This window comes from Brassica napus, chromosome A6, assembly GCF_020379485.1.
Source record: "Brassica napus cultivar Da-Ae chromosome A6, Da-Ae, whole genome shotgun sequence".
Taxonomy (NCBI): domain Eukaryota; kingdom Viridiplantae; phylum Streptophyta; class Magnoliopsida; order Brassicales; family Brassicaceae; genus Brassica; species Brassica napus.
In genome coordinates, this window is record NC_063439.1 from 3,273,901 (window position 1) to 3,290,466 (window position 16,566).

Sequence of the window (16,566 nt, forward strand, 5' to 3'; positions counted from 1 at the left end):
AAAACAGAGTCTACTTTTTTGTGTTAGTGTTGTTATTGTACATACTAGGAGCGGAGCCCCGCGCAAGCGCGGAGATGTTAAAGATATATGTGTTGTTGTAGTTTAAAATGTTATAGAGGTAGAGTCAAGTAGTTTGCTTAGTATAGTCGTAGTGATTATCAGAAGATATGTATAAGAAGATATGTATAAGAAGAAGAGAAAAGATGACTAAATTAATATTAATGCACATGTATAGTGTTTCTATTTAAAATCACATGTTCTGCATTTTTTTACCGCCATACTAAATATTAAGTCAACCCTTTTTAACTATTAAAAATTAGAAACTATTCTCCTGGGATGAGGTACATTGCCGTAAATGGCTTTGAAAAAAATACTGGAAATTGGGAAAATATTGCAAAGTCTGAAATAGGAATTGCATAGTACTATAAGAAATTGTAAAGAGACAGAACCAGAGTTATTCCCCAAGCCTCGCTAGCTCATTCTGCACCATTTGAGACTTACCCTGGAGCCTGTACTAAAAGTTCGAATAATGAAAAACATGAAGAAAAAAAATGCTTAATGAAAGAAGCTTGGAAAAATAATCATTTTGCATGTTTGACGCCTAATGTATCTCCGTAACTATCATCACAGATGAATATGTGAAACAATTGGTCCAATTTTCACTTATGACATTAATGAAAGAAAATACATAATGATGCAGTACCCGGAAAAGATATTTGGAAGCATGAGCTTCATTTTGCTACGGATCTGGCTAGCAAGGGTGTCCACCAAGACAATTCTGCCAAGCTTGCTTTGTGGAGCCCCAGTCAAAATGGACTTCAGACTTTCACTCTCAGCAGGCCATGCAGTTTCTAAGGAGTTCTTCACACCACTTCCAGACTGTTCTGATGCAATTGAAACGGATTGGCCAATAAGAGCAACCCATGGGATGTCAGTTGTTTTTGGCGGTCCTTGATTTGAGAGAAGAGCCTGAACAGCTGGGAGGGCTTTTGGGTTCTCTGCAGCCTGGCCAAGTTTCCTGATAATGCCTACTGTCCTAGTGCCTAGTAAAGTAAGAGTCATTGGTAAGTTAAACATACAAACAATAAACGAAAGCCAGATTGAAAATACTAATGTACTCACTTTCTGGATCATGCTCCTTCGCAATCTTCGGAGCCCTGGCTAGCAGGGACTATAATCAGCAGTATGGCATCATTCAGCAATCTTGCATCCAAAAACAAACAAAAGTTTCAATAAGGAGTCAAGGACAAACATGATAATGAATATATCTTAGAATTACAGCAGGAAATCCGATTAACATTGTTTAAATCTTATGTTCATGGGCATGAAAAGGCACTATACAGGCCCAATGCTCACCATTGAATCATCCACAATTCTTTGGTCCAGTCCAGGCAGGTCAACTAATTTCAGTGGTGGAGCTGAAATATAAAGGGTAAAAGCAATATGTTATGGTGATCAAATAAAATTTAACACTAAAACAATGCAGGTCATATGTCACACTATTCACGTTCAAAAGAGTACTATATATTTGAAGCTCCATTATACATATTATATGATATCCATCAACTTAAAGCTTTAAGCTCTAAAAAGTGCAATATATCGTATCGGAGAGGGGGATAGCAACTTATTAATGCTGGCTAGTTCACTGATATCAAAGATATATTCAATCATGCAATTTACATTTGCTGAGGATGTGCTACTATAAGAGTAGATAGGCATGCCACTAATAACTGTGCAATTAAAAAAAGGGCTTACCTGTGCTGGTACGAAGGTTTAAATATATTTGATCATGATTCTTCCCTGAGGCTCCTTTGCTAAGTCTATCTGGAAGAGAGTGACTCAGAGCACTTATAACAAACCCATGTAGAACACAATGGTAACACTATGAGAAGATTGATCAAATGCATTATATTGTGCATGCAGAAAGGGCCTCACACACCACTGCCCAATTACATATGTTGATAGAAGGAGACTTACTTGCTGAAACTTGTTGAGATTTGTTGTCAGTTTGCAAGATAACAGCTTCTCAACGAAAGTCAATTATTATAGGAGCTCGTGTAGCACCATTGTCACCTGTAGGCTGTCCACAGCAAACAGAACAGACGTGAGGATTATTTGATAGAAATGAACGATCCAATAATAAACATAAGAAACTCCCACAAGACTCAACGTACTACTTACCAGAACTGGATGTCCAATAAGACTGTTCAGAACTGCAGACTTCCCATCTTCATGTTTCAGTAAGCAAAGAGAGATCACTTAAGTCTGAAAACAAAACAAAACTTCATTTCCAAACTACCTAAGTTATTGCTACCTCCATGAAGCCTACCAGAGAGCAAATCAGAGAAGCTTACTTGCTAGGATCAAATCGGGAGCTTAAGAGAGAGAGATGGCGCTGCGGATCTTGGAAGATCAGCAAATGGCGTTGCGTTTTTTCTTGTCTTCTTACTGGTGTGTGAGATTCTATCAATTAACAGAGAATAGCTGTGAAGATTCACCAACCCTTAACCCTCTCCATTTTATAGGTTTGAGCAGGCCTGGGTTTGATGTGAAGTAAATGGAGAGGTCGACCTCGCTTCTGAGTTAAATGACGAAAACATTAAGAAAATACATTGAACGATAGGGAAGATTAAGAGTTTGGAGAATGAACGTTTGGTGTTTGCAGAGAAGCTGAACGGAGACGGCGAAGGTAAAGAGTCGAAGAACAATCTAATTGACTTGAACACTAAACGGTGTGTTTGATGACATAACCAATTATTAGTTGAACCAAAATCATACCGCGCGAGAACATAATCGCCAAACCAAACCGAGATGACAGTGGGCCCACAGTCTTTATGAAATGCATACGTGGATAGCTTCAGGAGAGGCAAAAGTGCCTCATTATATATTAGATTGCATATTCATATTGCTAACAAAATAAATAAACTTTGGAAAAAGGTCTCAACATCATGGTAAAAAAATTATTTTACTGAAACTGGTTTAAAACATATTTATCACAAAATAAATATGATCAATAAAAATAATAAGAAATTAATGGTTTTTCTGTACCGGGAACTAAGCATTGCTCGAATCATGCCAATCAAATCTCACGATGGTGATGGTCAATGTTGTCACATCTTATGTGATGCTGATATATCAAACACTGTTGACCAGTCGCAGAAACTAATGGTTGTTTCCTTCTTATCTTACGGCTAGAGTGTAGCTAGAATTAACGTATACGTTTCTTATGAGGTAAATGAACTATGAATAAGGGAGAATGGGCTCTCTCAGAGTCACATGAGCCAGCCTCAACGAATATATGGGTCCAGAGATAATACCACTTTTGTCATGTACAATTTCCACAAAAATAGGGTATGATGAAGTAAAAAGTACATGTATTTCCCGTTTATGTTTTGCCATGTTTAAATGTTTCTCATACCCAAAATAATTTTCTCCAAACTTCCACCAGTAGTGCCACTTTAAGTGGCATATAATAAAATTTGTTTAGCGGAATGAATTATATTAAGATCTTTAAGAGGCTCTCCTCAAGAAAGATGCAACTTTGGCCCAACACTCAGAAAACTATTACACCAAAAACACTCAGAAAACTAAACCTGATCAACGGCCTATGTTAGAAAAGCTTGAAATAAATCCACCACTTCGGTCTGAAAAGACAGACTACAATCAGTTTCCATCAACATTCAGGTACACACAAAGCACTAGTAAAACTAAAACCACACCCGAAATTCAACTAAAAATTTAAATTAAATATTTTACAGAATTAAAATTAAAATAAATATTTTTAAGGATGTCAAAAGAATAAATATAATATTTAAGGCAGTCATTGGAATCCAATGGTGTGTGTCACGTTATAAAAGTCAGGTTAACACTTTAATAGACAGTTTCACTTATCATGAGTGCTCCACTTGCGTATCAAAAAGCTCTTGAAATGCACCGTGCACCATCGCCTTCAGGCTTTCCGCAATTAATATTTTATCAATTGAATACTAATCCAATATTTAAATCCTTTAAAAAATGTTAAGGACGTTCCAGATTAAACGAACCACTAAAGAAGAAACAAACAAAAGTCTAGTGATAACGACGTTAATGCGTTTCGAGTCAATAGAAGTTTTCTACTCCTTGCTAAAAGTCTCTGCTGATGTGATCTTAACCGTACAATTAAAGTGGCAAAAGGTACACTTAGCATTTGTGCCCAACAAATATAAAAACGCGTTCAGATTTCTTTTTGACTTTCGTATACGTTTTCACCCAATAATTATCACTAATGTATATTTAATATTTTACTGTTTACCATTGTGCCCAACAAAGAGATGAATTACCTTTCATCAGTTAGAGCATCTCCAACCCATTGCTATTTTCACCTCTATAATAGCATTTAAAGGTGAAATTGCTCCAACCCATCTCTATTTCTTCCTCTATAATAGAGATTTCTATTTTTTTCTCTATTTATAGAGGAAGAAATAGCATTCCTCTATTTTTTACTCTATATTTTAGAGATTGCTATTTTAGGGGAATACATTGGAGCATATCTCACTTCTATTATAGAGTTCCCCTATTTTAGAGGTGAAAATAGCAAAATACATTGGAGATGGTCTTAGGTAGAATAGCTGCACCGCGCTATCTCTCTCATTGAATTGTCTTAAATAGTCCACGTAAATGAGAAACAATCCCCTCTTACCGGATCTTAAGGCCTTTTTCAAGGCCATTAACACAAAACAAGATGGGCCTGTAAGTATTTTCTTCTCTCATTTTTACTTGTACTTTGTTCAATGTTTGCGCTACATATGGGGAAGTCTATGTTACTGAGAATTTCTCATTGTGGATTAGTTTCCTTTGGAGTTGCTCTGTTCTAATCCTTTGATAACATTTATTGCCATCATGGAATGTATTTGATGTCATGTTATATTTTTAACAAAATCGTCAAGGCCCAATTATTCTATTATGGATCTACCAAAAAGTTTTTAAAGTTTCTAGGCTAGCACAAGGCCCTGATTTTCTGTGAGCCAGGCCTGAAAACTATTTAACATATACAGTATATAATGTATCATTTTTGTTTTTGACAATTTGTTCTCATCAGTGAGCAAGACATGAAATATAATATTTTGTGTTTTGTGTTTTTTCTTCTTTCTGTCACTCTCCGAGTTTCAATCCGGCTAAAGATGCAAACTCTTGTTTCCAAAAAAATGGATAAAATTAAAATTACATCACAGAATATTGCCTATATTGAAAACGGAAATTAGTTTCAATAACCATCAATTAATTCGTTAGAATTATTTGTCTAACCAAGAAATAACTGAACATGAAATTTGCTATAATATATCTGTATCGTAACAATGCATGTATACTTGTATAGTCATGTATTTTTCAGTGACATGCTTTTTTCTCCAAAACTCTATCAAGTCAAGCAAATAGATAGTCGTGCCGATAGTTGTAGAAAGTGGCGGCATCTTAACCAATGCATGTCTAATTCGTGAGAATATGAGTTCACAAATTCTCACGAGATTTTGTGTCCCGTCTGTTTGTACAGGATTCGGTTGATTAGAATGATGAACTTAGGAAATGGGGTGACTAAAGACGTTTTTATTAGAATCAACACAATGGGTTACAAGATTGATGAAAGGTAAGGAGACAAGATCAGAGGTTTAAACGACAAGATCAAAGAGATGATTAGGAAACCCTAAATCTAGCCGCTTAGTGTGTGATGTGTCCAAAAGTCCCCTTTTCGTTGCCTCCTCCTTCTCTCTTATAGTGCCCTTGTGCGTGATGCCCTAATCGCGCCTGTTCTTTGGGCCTTGTCGCCCAAAGGCCGAGTATGTGGGCCTTGGTACTGTTTTGTCTAAGCCGAGTATAGCTGATCGGCTTAGCTGACCGGCTTAAAGTACTCAAGGGTCGAGCCGACGGCTTTAGCCGCTAAGCCGACTAAACTCGATCGACCTTGTCGGGCTAGGGCCTGTTATTTGATGGGCCTTGTGGAGGGATGTAATCCATCTCCTACAATAAGTCCCCCCCGAGTTCACTTGTGAGCGGCTTGTCGGTCTCAGTGAATTTGTGGGTCAGGTTCGTTCGTATAACAGGACCTAATGCCAGCGACAGCTCGTTTTACCGGTGTATGGTTTTAGTCGCGTGCCGCGTCTAGTCGCTCCGCGTTACGTCTTCTCACGATGCGTTGTGTTTTACTCGGGAGGTAAACTTCTCGAATTAGGAGCCCAGGCGGTCTTTGGATGGTTAACTCCGTTGAATTGGTTCGGGCTAGAACCGGAGATTAATTTCGGTCCGGTTTCTTGATTGAAAACCGGTTTGGGCGAGAAACCGAACCGTCGCGAGTAGGTTTTTGGGCATTTAGGCGGCCTTTGAAGCCCATTTAGGCCTCTGTAGACCTAATGATGATGCTTCGAAGAATGCGCCTCGTTTTTGCTATAAATAGGGGTCTCTCCTTTGCTTTCGTCATTCTTCTCTGCAGACTCAGGTATTCCACTTTCTCTCTACTTTTATTTTCTCTCTCTAGATAAGCCTTCTGTAGCATAGAGTTTTCTGCTAGCGATCTAGCTAGTTTAGTCGTCCCCCCGAGTAGAAAGGATATGGCTCCAGGGAATCGGTTATCGCGCGAGGAAAAAGGGAAAGATATAGCTACCTCGCCGAGCCCGGCTAGGGATGCGGACGGGGGTCCGTTGGAGGATTTCGACATAATCCATCGTGATGCTCTGCGGGATACGGAGAACATGAGCCTTTCCCAGCGTCTTCTGGTCGCTGACGCCCATAGGCAGTTTCGCGAAGAAATCGAAGGAAACGTTGAGGACGAGGATAGAGAGGCGAGTGGTTCTGAAGCGCCTAGCCTTGTCGTAAGACCCAGGAGACGGGCTCATCGGAGGGGTCGTATCGACCAGTCAGACCGTCTCCCCGCTCCGAGAAGTGTTCCGTTCGACGAAGTAGACTGCCGTCCTGTGATATATCACCCTGGCGGGATTTTCGAAGAACTACCTTCGCTGCCTCCCGAAGCGTTACGCGACCCGCGAGTTCAATCGTGGGGAAACGTTTCCAGTTCCTGTTCTTCCAACGAGACTGTGAAGAAATTGCTAAGGGAGAGTGGTGGCGCTGGAGTCACCTTCCTCATTCCGTCAACCGAACAGCGGCCGTGGTCGCCACCGGTTGGTTACCAGTGCGTGTACGAATCTTACTTCAAGGATCAGACGAAGCTCTGGTTCCCAATCCCCAGACTGATCACGTCTTACGCGTTTCGTCGGGATATCGCCATTTCTCAGCTGCTGAACGGGTCGCTGCGCATAGCTGTCATGTTGATGGTTATGGCAGCGGAGATGGATGTTTCGATGAGCGTGAGGGTGTTCGAAGAGCTGACTTTCACGAAGGCGGAGCCTAACGGGATCTTTTCAATAAAGATGCGAGCGAGTTACAACGTTTTGACCGGTCATCCCAACAAGACGCAGGATTGGCAACGCGCATACTTCTTCATTAAGTCCGACGAGCATGCCTTCGAGGAGCCGCCGGGGGACGATTATCGCGTTTTATGGAATCAGCAACTTGGTAGAGATTTGTCTGTTTACTCTTATTCTGGTCGATGGTTCTGATGTTCCCTTTTTCTTTTGCAGTTCGTCATCCCAATACAATTGCCTATCCTGAGAAATTCTTCGAAACTGCTCAACTGATCGCGACGCATAGTCATCTCAGGTGGCCGGATCTTAGTCGGGAGTGGATACGTCGGCAGCAGGCTAGGATCGCTAGAGGTAAAGTTGCTGTTCACCTTAGAGAGATGCTCTTGAACCTTTTTCGTAGTCTTCGTGTCTGATTTCTCTTTCTTACACAGTTGATTGGGAATCGAGACTTCCTTGTGTACTCGGTCCCCGCAAGTCACGTCTCTCCCTGTTTACTCGGAAACAACAAAAACTCCTTAACCAAGCTAGAAAGATGGAGGGAGTTCCCGACTTGAGTGCCCTGTTGAAAGGGAAGCTTCAAATGCTCTCAACGAAGTCATCTTCTGCCGGTGCCTCAGAAGTCAGGCCCGCCCCCACAGATGGAGATGTGAACTCTGAGCCGCCAGCTCAGAGTTCCCCAAAGAAGAAGGCCAATAAGGCCAAGAAAAGGAGTGTCCCTTCGGAGGAGGTACCATCTTCTGCTGATATCTCCGAAGTCGCGGCTAAGAAGAAGAAGAAAAAGGAGAGCAAGAAAAGGTCTCGTGAGGAGGCTTCTGTTGAGGTTTTGGAGACCTCAACTGCCGCGGGGAATGATGATACGGAAAGAAACGATCCAACCAATTCTACTCGGGGATCGCCTGAGGAACGTCCCAAGAAGAAATTGAAGAGAAAGACAGCGGAAGACGATGGGACTTCTGCTCCCGGAATTCCTTCTAGAAGTGGGGAACCGGCAACCGAAGCCGGAGATGGCTCACGGGATGAATCTCCGTTGAGTAAGGGAGCCCCTTCTTCTTCTGCGAGGGAGACGGGTGCGGGAAGCGGAGGTTCGCTTCCGCGGAAGGCGGGAGGAGGGACTCGCTTCCCGGATCGCGTAGAGTTCCTTTACGACGAGGCGACTCCGTTGGTTCTGAATCCACTTCAATGTGCTGAACTGACCCGTCAGATCCGTGGTGGAACCAAAGAGTTGCCGCCGATCGACGACTTATACTTCAAAAAGGAGTACATTGACGCGGCTATGGCGGGCAGACGGGTAAACTCGCTTTTCCCTTATTCCCCTTTTCTTTCTTAAAAATTTCCTAAGTCTTTATTGCTTCATGCAGAGCGACGGGAGCATGAATTATCTCGTTGAGAAGTACGACAGCACCTTGAAGCAGACGATGGTCCAGCTGGGCGCCTCGGAGAAGCTCGCACAGACCAGATTGGGCGTGATCGAGAGGTTACGTGCTGAAAACAAAAAGGCCTGCGACAAAGCGGCCAAAGAGAAAGAGGTCCTTCGAGTTAAATTTGAGGAGTTGGAAGACAAACTGAAGTCTGACCGTCTTGCGAAGAAGGACGCTCTACGCGAGAAAACTCGCTTAGAGCGGTTGGTCGCTTCCCTCGAGAAGGAGAAGGCTGAGCTCGAGGGAGAGAGGGACGCTGTCGTCGGAACGCTGGTCAAAGAGAGGCAACGCCTGAGGGACTCTAGGGTTCAGGAGGTCACCCGCGAGAGGATCAAGGTTCAAACGGCTATGGCGGACAAGTCTACTCGCTGCGTGGGTAAGATGAAGGGCTATCTGGATCGCCTTAACGCGCTAGAGAAGGCCAAGAATCTATACGGGCAGGCTTCAGGAACAAAAAAGTGCCTTGAGATGATAAAAGATAGCGGGGTCGAGATTCCGCAGAGTATGATCAACATCTTCTCGCAGCAGGAGAAGATGTATGAGGCTGAAGTCGCCAATCTTTACCTCGAGCCATTCTCTGAGGATGACTTTGCTCTCTCTCCTCTCAACCTCCCTTCTCGATTTGTAAGTGAAGAGCTCATGGGGGTACTCGACCCGTACGGATCGAATGTTGGCTTGATTGGCCACGAATCGGCTTCCCAGTTGATTACTTCCCACGAGGCGACCGAAGATCCAGTCGACGAGCCGATGGTAGACATTACTTCCGCTCTGTCGGGGCATATTGTCGTTCCCGAAGGAACTGTCGTCGAGGAACGTCCCGACGGAAACGATCCCGAGGAAGCCGGGGACGCGATTTAAGCAGACACGGGAGATGTGGCCACCGAAGATCCGGTCCTGGTTTCTTCGTCTGAGGAGCGAGAAGAGGACGAGGTGGGCGAGGAGGAGAACAGGTCGCCACCGGCACTTATCGAAGAGACGGTCCCGATCCCATCAGTTTCAGACCCTCCTGCTCAAGTTGAAGACCTTGGCGCTCGAGCCGTTGAAGAAGAAACGGTTGAACCGCTTGACCCGAGCAGAGACGACCAAGACATTGTCGTTTGATCTTGTTGTAATATTAGGATGTTTTCATCAGTGGTCTTGATAGACCTTGTTGTTGTATTTAAAGACTCTTTTTCCTTTGTGTTTCTCATTATTTATTTGCAACTCTTTTAAGCGATTTCGGTTATCTGTTGTGTTTGGAAAACATCAGATTTTTGTCCTTAATCTTTTGCAAATAGACAAGTGATGAACCGGTAATTGGTTTTACTCGGCTGTCATCATGTTTCGATAACAAAGATAGATTTTTATCCTTAATCTTTTGTAGATAGACAAGTGATGAACCGGTAGTTGGTTTTACTCGGTTGTCATCATGTTTCGATAACAAAGAGTTGAGTATAAGAGTTGAAGGTTCTTCTGTCCGTTTCCTCAGTGACAATTAAGTAACCGGGTAGCTAAGCCGTTACATTTTAGTCGAGAAAAGACAAAGATTCACTCTGTTTAGTCGGTTCAATGCTTAGGCATAGGTGAATCGCGACTATTAAGGTCCTGGAGCCAAGTGTCTGATCAGGACATAGCTGTAAGCAAAGGAGCGTGAGTGTCCGCGTGTCCTCTGCTGGAGGCACGGGAGCCATTCGATGTGAAAGTCATTATTTATTCGATTGAGACCTAGGTAAGGTTTTGACTTTGGTTTTGTTACAGCTGGACCCGTTAAGGCTGCCTACGTACCTCGGTTGAGGATCAAGCCATTCGTAGTTCGTTTTTCCCGAGTAAAAGTGGCTGTGAGTGGCGCATTTACTCGGTCGAGTAGAAGTGACCACGGGGGTGCATCTACTCTGTTTTTTGTTACAGCTGGACCTGTTAAGGCTGCCTACGTACCTCGGTTGAGGATCAAGCCATTCGTAGTTCGTTTTTTTCCCGAGTAAAAGTGGCTGTGAGTGGCGCATTTACTCGGTCGAGTAGAAGTGACCACGGGGGTGTATCTACTCGGTTTTTTTTTTTTTTTTTTTTTTTTTTTTTTGTGTGGAAATACTTCTACGAGTAGAAACGTCGTAGGTGCATTGAGTTCCATGATCGTGGGACTTCTTCGCCGCGCGACGTTTGGAGTCTGTATACGCCAGGCTTGACGACTTTAATGATTTTGTAAGGTCCTTCCCATCTGGCGCCGAGTTTGCCGGCGTTGAGCTCCTTAGTGTTTTCGAACACTTTGCGCATGACGAGGTCGCCGAGTTCCAGGGGTCGTGCGCGGACCTTTTTGTTATAGTAACTCTCTATCTGATGTTGGTAATTCTGGATGCGCAGCAGGGCCTGATCTCTTCGTTCTTCTATCTCATCGAGGGCATCAAGTAGCATCTCCTTGTTGAGCTCGACGTATTGAGGCATCTTGGAACGTCGGAGGCTTGAAACGTTAACTTCAGCGGGAGCCATTGCTTCGACACCGTAGGCGAGGGAGAAAGGTGTCGATTTAGTCGACCCTCGCGGGGTTGTGCGGTGGCTCCATAGGACTCCGTCGAGTTCGTCAGCCCAGTGACCCTTTTTCAGGTCCAGACGCTTCTTAATACCATCGATGATGAGTTTGTTGGAGGACTCAGCCTGACCGTTACCTTGCGGGTAACGAGGAGTGGAGGGGCTTAGTCGAATGTTCTACTTGCCACAGAACTCCTTGAAATTACCTGACATGAACTTAGTCGGTAACAATTTCATAAGGTAGACCATGGCGACAAATGATGTTTTTCCAGACGAAACCGCGGACTTCTTTGTCTGTGACTTGGGCGTATGCTTCAGCTTCGATCCATTTAGTGAAGTAGTCGGTCAGGACCAGGATGAAGCGTCTTTGGCGGGAACAAGGAAGCGGTCCTATGATATCCATCGCCCATCGCATGAACGGGTAAGGGGTGGTGGTTGTGCGCAACATCTCGGTTGGACAATGGATGCTAGGTGCGTGTCGTTGGCACTTGTCGCAGCTTCTCGCGTATGACTCGCAATCAGCGTTCATCGTCGGCCAAAAGAAACCTAAGCTCCTTACTTTGATTGCCAACGCACGTCCGCCCGAATGATTTCCGCCAGCGCCTTCATGTGTCTCAGCCATAACCCTTGCTGTCTCGTCGCCATGGATGCATTTGAGGAGCACTTTACTCGCCGTCCATCGGTGCAGTTCATCGTCAAGAACGACGTAATGGGCGCTGCGGGTTTTTAGCCGGCGAGCTGCCCATTTTTCTGCTGGGAGTTCCCCTTTCGAGAGGTAGTCGATGAACTCGGTTCTCCAATCTGGGCCAAATCCGTCGTCGTCTGGAGCAATGGGTTCGACGACCTGGGCGACGAGGGTTTGGTCGGTCAGCATATCGATGCTTGGTTTCTCGATACGATGTATCGGGATTGTTCTTTTCACTTGATCATGAAGCTTGCTGCCAAGGGCAGCGAGGGCGTCGGCGCAGACGTTCTCGCCTCTCGGAACTTTGATGAGTTCGAAGAATTCGAACTCTGCTGCCAAGCTTTGCACTATTTTGAGATAGGCGTCCATCCGATCGTTGCGGGCGTCGTAGTCGCCACTGAACTGACTGGCGACTAACTGAGAGTCGCAATAAGCGCTTAGTCGTTTAGCTTTGACGGCTTTTGCTAAGCGGAGTCCTGCGATCAGAGATTCGTATTCTGCCTCGTTGTTTGACGCGGGAAAGCCGAAGCTGAAAGACTGTCTGATTAGCTCGCCGGTCGGGGACTGTAATTGGACTCCGGCACCTGCTCCTTTGTTGGTCGACGATCCGTCGACGTGCAATGTCCAGTTTGAGCTTGGGAATGTGAGATCTTGCTCTAATTCTGGGGCCAGTTCGACCAAGAAATCGGCAAGGACCTGGGATTTCGCTGCCGTGCGGTTCTTGTAGATGATATCGAGCTCGCCGAGTTCGATGGCCCACTTTGTGAGTCTGCCGGATCTGTTAGTGTTCTGGAGTATCGTTCGGAGAGGCTGATCAGTCAATACTTCCACGGAGTGCGACTGAAAATACGGTCGTAGTTTTCTCGCTGCTTCAACAACTGCTAAAGCCATCTTTTCTAGAGTTGGATACCGCGTCTCTGGTCCTGTCATGCGTCGGCTCGTATAGAAGATGGGCTTTTGCTCGCCGCGGTCTTCTTTTATCAGAACGCTGCTGACTGCAGCCTGTGATACTGCGACATAGAGAGATAGAACATCGCCGACGTCTGGCTTAGCGAGTACTGGAGGTGTAGTCAGGTACTGTTTGAGTTGAGTGAATGCTTCCTCGCAGGAGATCATAGAATGGCAGGCACTTGTCGGTGGATCTGGAGATGAATCGATTTAGAGCGGCTATCCGGCCTGTGAGCCGCTGCACTTCTCTGCTGTTCTTCGGACTCGGGAGGTTTAGGACCGCAGAGATTTGCTTTGGATTCGCCTCGATTCCTCGCTGTGTGACAATGTAACCGAGGAACTCGCCAGAAGAAACCCCGAACGTGCACTTTGCTGGGTTTAGCTTCATGCCGTACTTGTTGAGAGTTTCGAAGCATTCTTGTAGATGGCGGAGGTGATCGGTGGCATGGAGCGACTTAACCAGCATGTCGTCGATGTACACTTCCATGGTGATGCCCAGCTTATCTGCGAACATCTTGTTCACAAGCCTTTGGTAGGTTGCTCCAGCGTTCTTCAGACCGAATGGCATGACCTTGTAGCAATAGGTTCCCCTATCTGTGATGAAGGCCGTCTTCTCGCGATCATCCGGGTGCATCATTATCTGGTTGTATCCGGAAAAGGCGTCCATGAAGGTTAGCATCTCGTTTCCAGCCGTGGACTCGACTAAACGGTCGATGTTGAGAAGGGGGTAGCTATCCTTTGGGCAGGCTTTATTGATGTCGGTGAAGTCGACGCAGACGCGTCACTTGCCATTTTTCTTTTTGACGACTACCGGGTTTGCCAACCACTCAGGGTAGCGAACCTCAGCAATCGAACCCGCGCCGAGTAGCCTGTCAACTTCTTCGTTTACGGCCTTAGACCTATCAGGGCCGAGCTTGCGTCTCTTTTGCCGGATAGGCTTGAACGTTGGGTCGACGTTTAGTTCGTGAGTTGTTATAGTAGGGTCGATGCCTTTCATGTCTGCCATAGACCAGGCGAACGTGGACACGTTCTTTCTGAGGAAATCCAGGACTGACTGCTGCATTTCGTCAGAGAGGTATGCGCCAACTCTCACGGTGCGACTCTTGTCGGCGTCATCAATAGGTAACTCGAGAACCTCGTTGTCCTGAGAGTTGGCTTTTGAGGTTGGAGGGGACACTGAGTTAACGGGTAGTGACGTTCGTTGGAGTTTGACTGTGGCGACTAGGAGATCCCTAGCGGCCTTTTGGTCCCCGCGCAATGTTTTTATCTTCCCATCCGCGCCGGGGAACTTGACGCACTGATGGTAGGTGGAAGGGACAGCCTGCATCGAGTGTAACCAAGGGGTACCGAGTATAGCGTGATACGGAGCTTTTGTGCTAACGACGGCAAATTTGACCGTTCGAGTAACGCCGCATGCGCGCACCGGGAGGCGGATCGTTCCCAAGATAGTTTCGGATGACCCATTGAATCCTGTTAGTGTTCTGGAGGACGCTTTTATGTCGTCGAGGTCGACTCCCATCTTCTGCAGAGTTCCTCGGAAGATGAGGTCAACGGAACTTCCGGTGTCAATAAGGATCTTGGTGACATCATACTCTCCAATTCCAAGGACGACGAGGAGGGGATCATTATGGGGCGCGTGAACACCTTCAGCGTCATCTGGTGAGAAGGTTATCGGAGGATGACTTGTCGGTTTAGTCGGCCACTTCTGGGACGTCGCGACTTGTCGACGATAATCTTTCACGGAACGGACTGAGTCGCCGCTAGGGGAGCCTCCCATGATGACGTTCAAAGACTGTTTCGTTTGTACTTGCTTGGAGTTCAGTAAGGCGCGGAGGTCTTTGGGTACGCTGGTATCAGGAGGTGGAAGTTGAGGCTGACCTTTAGCTCGCTCCAACTGTCGTCGTAAGTCTGTTGGTTTTGAACGGTTGAGCTTTACGCGGAGATCGCCTGCTCCGGCATTGAGTTTATCTCGGAGGTCGCTAATTGGCCCTTCGTTGTTGTTGCCATTGCTTGTCGAGATGCGCCGAGACTTCCGTGCATCCAGCATCGTCCGGAGATCTCTGCGTGTGGAATCGCCTCCATTTTCCGGTTCGAGCTTCCGTTTAAGGCTGTCTCTCAGGTCTCCGAGTACAGGCGAATCGTCGTTATCTTCGTCGGACGACAAGGATTGCTGAGAGAGTATAACCTCAATGCGTCTGCGATTAGCCGGATGCTCTTCGTCGGCTGAGGAGTCTCCCCCGCCGTTATCCCTTGGGGTTTCTTCCTCGTCGTCTCGTTGCGGAGCGTCGTTTTGTCGACCTTTGCCAGTGGCTTTGCGCTGGGCCCTTCTTTCTTTATTCTTACTCCAGCTCTTGCCGTTCTTTGGTTTGGCTTTCAATGGCTCAAACTTAAACTCGCCGCTTGCAAGGGACGAGAGGTAATGTGCGTAGAGAGATTTGCATTCTGAGGTATCGTGTCCTTTGACGTCGTGATACTTGCAATGTTTGGTGAGGTCGACGGTCCGGGAAGGCCCTGCTGCTGATCCGACTCCCGCTGCGGGTTGGGTGGTGCAAACAGAATCGACTTTTTGGTCGGACGACTCGAGTTCTCTTACCCACTTGTTCCACCCCTCCCCGCGAACTACGAGAGTGGAGATTGGTGTGTTATTCTCGTTGACGACATACATGTAACCGTCTTTGCGACCGTTTTTGTCGTTTGGAGCGTGTTGGCGCGGTTCTTGTCGCGCATTTGCGTTCTTAGCCGCTGGAGCCTTGGGCGCGCTCATCTTGCTGAGGATTGCGTTGGTGTCCTCCTCCATTCGGATGAAGTTATCGGAGCGTGCGATAGCGTCTTGGAGCGACTTGGTTGGGTTCTGGTACAGGTCTTCTCGGAACTTGGAGTGGACCCACAAGGTGTTGCGCAAGGCGTCGATAGCAATTCCGTCTGGGATCTCGATCTTCGACACTACGGCTTTGAATTTCTCCATGTACTCGCGCAAGCTCTGGTCCTTTTTCTGATTGAGGTTCCATAGGCTGGATGCGGTGGCGCTGCGCTTTGTGAACATGATGTATGTCTTGAGAAAAGCTGCTGATAAGTCGCGGAAACATCCGATTGAGTTCTCTTCCAACTGGGAGAACCACGTCAGGGCTTGCTCGTGGAGAGTCTCGACGAAAAGCTGGCAGTAACCTGCGTCCCTTTCGTCGTCAGGGAGTCGAGCTCGCGCCATCGCGATGTTAAAAGCGGTCATATGTTCCACCGGGTCTCCGCCGGGCTTATACTCGGGTAGGCGCAGCTTCTCTATCTTTCCGAGTTGGACGCTAGTTAGCGCGCGAGTAAAAGGAGTACGTGAGGTTGCGGCGAGTACACTCTCTATTTGCGGAGCTGCGCTGGTTACTTGGTGGATCTTCTCTCCCATTTGTTGAAGGCTGAGTTTGAGCTCGGCGAGCTCGCGAATTGTCGTGAGATCTGAACCTGCTGGGAGAGCGTCCGCGAGAAGGGCTTCGTTGGGCTCCGAGTCGTCGGAGATATGGTCGACTCCGGTTGCCGTAGGGTTTGTGTTGAAGAGGCGGCGGCGTATCTGCTGGGGACGGCTCGTTTGTCCCTCAGGAGCTGTGAGTGCCGCGACCAACGCAGCGAGTTGGTCATT

General features: G+C 46.2%; 2 protein-coding genes and 1 long non-coding RNA gene across 5 annotated transcripts; 1 reads left to right on the top strand and 2 right to left on the bottom strand.

The window, feature by feature from the left end:
* Nucleotides 1-37: 37 nt before the first annotated feature.
* LOC125610151 lies at nucleotides 38-4,007 on the bottom strand. 3 transcript variants are annotated; one of them, XR_007340159.1, is made up of 8 exons: nucleotides 2,355-4,006; nucleotides 2,182-2,265; nucleotides 1,978-2,080; nucleotides 1,756-1,847; nucleotides 1,357-1,418; nucleotides 1,123-1,203; nucleotides 704-1,043; nucleotides 38-509 (listed from the first exon to the last, which is right to left on the bottom strand). It is a non-coding gene; the product is annotated as an uncharacterized LOC125610151 (long non-coding RNA). The 3 variants fall into 3 exon arrangements; XR_007340157.1 differs by having other exon boundaries at nucleotides 41-509; nucleotides 1,756-1,824; nucleotides 2,355-4,004; XR_007340158.1 differs by lacking the exon at nucleotides 38-509 and having other exon boundaries at nucleotides 536-1,043; nucleotides 1,756-1,824; nucleotides 2,355-4,007.
* A 2,571-nt stretch (nucleotides 4,008-6,578) lies between these two features.
* On the top strand, nucleotides 6,579-9,664 carry LOC111216258 (meiosis-specific protein ASY2-like). Its single transcript, XM_048734931.1, has 4 exons — nucleotides 6,579-7,539; nucleotides 7,605-7,739; nucleotides 7,820-8,676; nucleotides 8,747-9,664. Exons 1-4 carry the CDS (start codon nucleotides 6,579-6,581, stop codon nucleotides 9,662-9,664), a joined length of 2,871 nt encoding a protein of 956 aa, XP_048590888.1.
* A 1,212-nt stretch (nucleotides 9,665-10,876) lies between these two features.
* Nucleotides 10,877-12,884, bottom strand: LOC125575819. The gene is made up of 2 exons (XM_048734932.1): nucleotides 11,595-12,884; nucleotides 10,877-11,485 (listed from the first exon to the last, which is right to left on the bottom strand). Exons 1-2 carry the CDS (start codon nucleotides 12,882-12,884, stop codon nucleotides 10,877-10,879), a joined length of 1,899 nt encoding a protein of 632 aa, XP_048590889.1.
* Between the last annotated feature and the right edge of the window lie 3,682 nt (nucleotides 12,885-16,566).

What these genes read in the sequence shown, in the direction of transcription:
- LOC111216258 (XM_048734931.1), top strand. Translation starts at nt 6,579, where the DNA reads ATGGCTCCAGGGAATCGGTTATCGCGCGAGGAAAAAGGGAAAGATATA. An exon ending in TTTATGGAATCAGCAACTTG is followed by an intron (nt 7,540 to 7,604) that starts GTAGAGATTTGT and finishes TTTCTTTTGCAG; the next exon opens with TTCGTCATCCCAATACAATT. An exon ending in CGGCTATGGCGGGCAGACGG is followed by an intron (nt 8,677 to 8,746) that starts GTAAACTCGCTT and finishes TGCTTCATGCAG; the next exon opens with AGCGACGGGAGCATGAATTA.
- LOC125575819 (XM_048734932.1), bottom strand. Translation starts at nt 12,884, where the DNA reads ATGGCTTTAGCAGTTGTTGAAGCAGCGAGAAAACTACGACCGTATTTT. An exon ending in CCCAAGTCACAGACAAAGAA is followed by an intron (nt 11,486 to 11,594) that starts GTCCGCGGTTTC and finishes TGTGGCAAGTAG; the next exon opens with AACATTCGACTAAGCCCCTC.